Genomic DNA, 1,355 nt, shown 5'->3' with positions numbered 1-1,355 from the left:
AAACTTACTTTATTTAATATTTATTAATATGACAATAATTAATAAATATTAAATAAAATAAATTCTAAGTAATTTTTTTTCTCGCCGGTATTACGGTTTTGAAATCTTATTTCACAATCGTTTATACTTAATTGCATTTGGAAATAAAATATACATTCCACTACAAAATACAGCAAGAGCATTTTTCATCATGGGATCCATAAAATACACTGCAACTGCCACAAATTCTATCTTTCTCCTCTCTGTTCCGGCGTCAACCCTCCCTTTCCGCAGCTGGGGCAACTCTTTAGCCCGAATCCTTGACAGTCAAAACATCTACAACGAATCAACGATAGAAGCTAATTATTTGATGTTAGGAAAAAGAAAATAATGTAACACGAGAAACTATATGCCAGGGAGAATAACTTACTTCCATCTTTCAAATATATTCCCATTTTTCTTATTCTTTCCCGTCCCCTGTCATATACTCCAAAATAAATGACCAGTGTTTGAACGAATTTGTTAAGGAAAAAAAATCGAGCAAGGAATGAATAATGTGTTGTGGAAGGAAGGTGGATGTTTAAGGAATGTATATATGACCTTACATCCAGGGCATTCGATGGCTCCTTTTCCGCTACAGATTTCACAACCTTTAAGTATCTGCGAAATTAAATAGCAGGGAAGATGATCAGTCATTTAGTTGAAAACTTGAAATGATAAAATAAGAGACACGCTGAAGCTGCATCATATATGAAAGAGCCTAGCAGCGGAAACGACAACAATGTCCAACACAAGAACAATATGGAAGCACTCACAACACAATATGGCAGCAACTATAACAAGCAAATATAGCAAGTAAAGCAATAACAAGAACACACCAAGATTTTAACGTGGAAAACCCCCTCAATGTGAGAGGTAAAAACCACGGGTCGTCCAGACCAATGAAATAGCTCCACTATAATCAAATGAGGTACAAGAGAGTCTCAAACAAAGCACAAAAATGTGCATATAACCAGCCAAAACATCAAAGCACCAAAGCTCACAAATAAGAAGCAAGAAGATCAAATATACCCAAAAAAACAGAGCTGATGTCGAAGCCAATTTCTCCCTCTGCAGACCTCCAATTAAAATCTCCACCGTTCAGAATGAAGAACAAGATGTGAAGAATCTACAGTCCAAATTTCACGTCGATCCAACGGTGAAAGAAAGAGAAACTGCCGTTCCAAAATTTCTGCTCTGTGTAAAAACGGGAAACCTAATTTCTCTCTTGCGAAACCAATTTCTCCTACTGCAAACCTCCAATCAACATCTCCACCGATCAGAATGAAGAACAAGATGATAGAAATATGCAGTTTAAATTTCAAGCCGATCCAACG

General features: G+C 36.4%; 1 protein-coding gene across 1 annotated transcript; it reads right to left on the bottom strand.

Moving 5' to 3' along the window:
- Positions 1-92: 92 nt before the first annotated feature.
- On the bottom strand, positions 93-1,128 carry LOC107477604 (protein PHOTOSYSTEM I ASSEMBLY 2, chloroplastic). The gene is made up of 3 exons (XM_052259787.1): positions 580-1,128; positions 410-456; positions 93-315 (listed from the first exon to the last, which is right to left on the bottom strand). Exons 1-3 carry the CDS (start codon positions 673-675, stop codon positions 228-230), a joined length of 231 nt encoding a protein of 76 aa, XP_052115747.1. The 5' UTR covers positions 676-1,128; the 3' UTR covers positions 93-227.
- Positions 1,129-1,355: the final 227 nt, after the last annotated feature.

Source organism: Arachis duranensis, chromosome 3 (genome assembly GCF_000817695.3).
Source record: "Arachis duranensis cultivar V14167 chromosome 3, aradu.V14167.gnm2.J7QH, whole genome shotgun sequence".
In the NCBI taxonomy this organism is placed as follows: domain Eukaryota; kingdom Viridiplantae; phylum Streptophyta; class Magnoliopsida; order Fabales; family Fabaceae; genus Arachis; species Arachis duranensis.
This window is presented reverse-complemented; position numbering and strand designations above follow the sequence as displayed.

What these genes read in the sequence shown, in the direction of transcription:
- LOC107477604 (XM_052259787.1), bottom strand. Translation starts at nt 675, where the DNA reads ATGACTGATCATCTTCCCTGCTATTTAATTTCGCAGATACTTAAAGGT. An exon ending in TCGAATGCCCTGGATGTAAG is followed by an intron (nt 457 to 579) that starts GTCATATATACA and finishes AGTATATGACAG; the next exon opens with GGGACGGGAAAGAATAAGAA. An exon ending in AATATATTTGAAAGATGGAA is followed by an intron (nt 316 to 409) that starts GTAAGTTATTCT and finishes GATTCGTTGTAG; the next exon opens with ATGTTTTGACTGTCAAGGAT.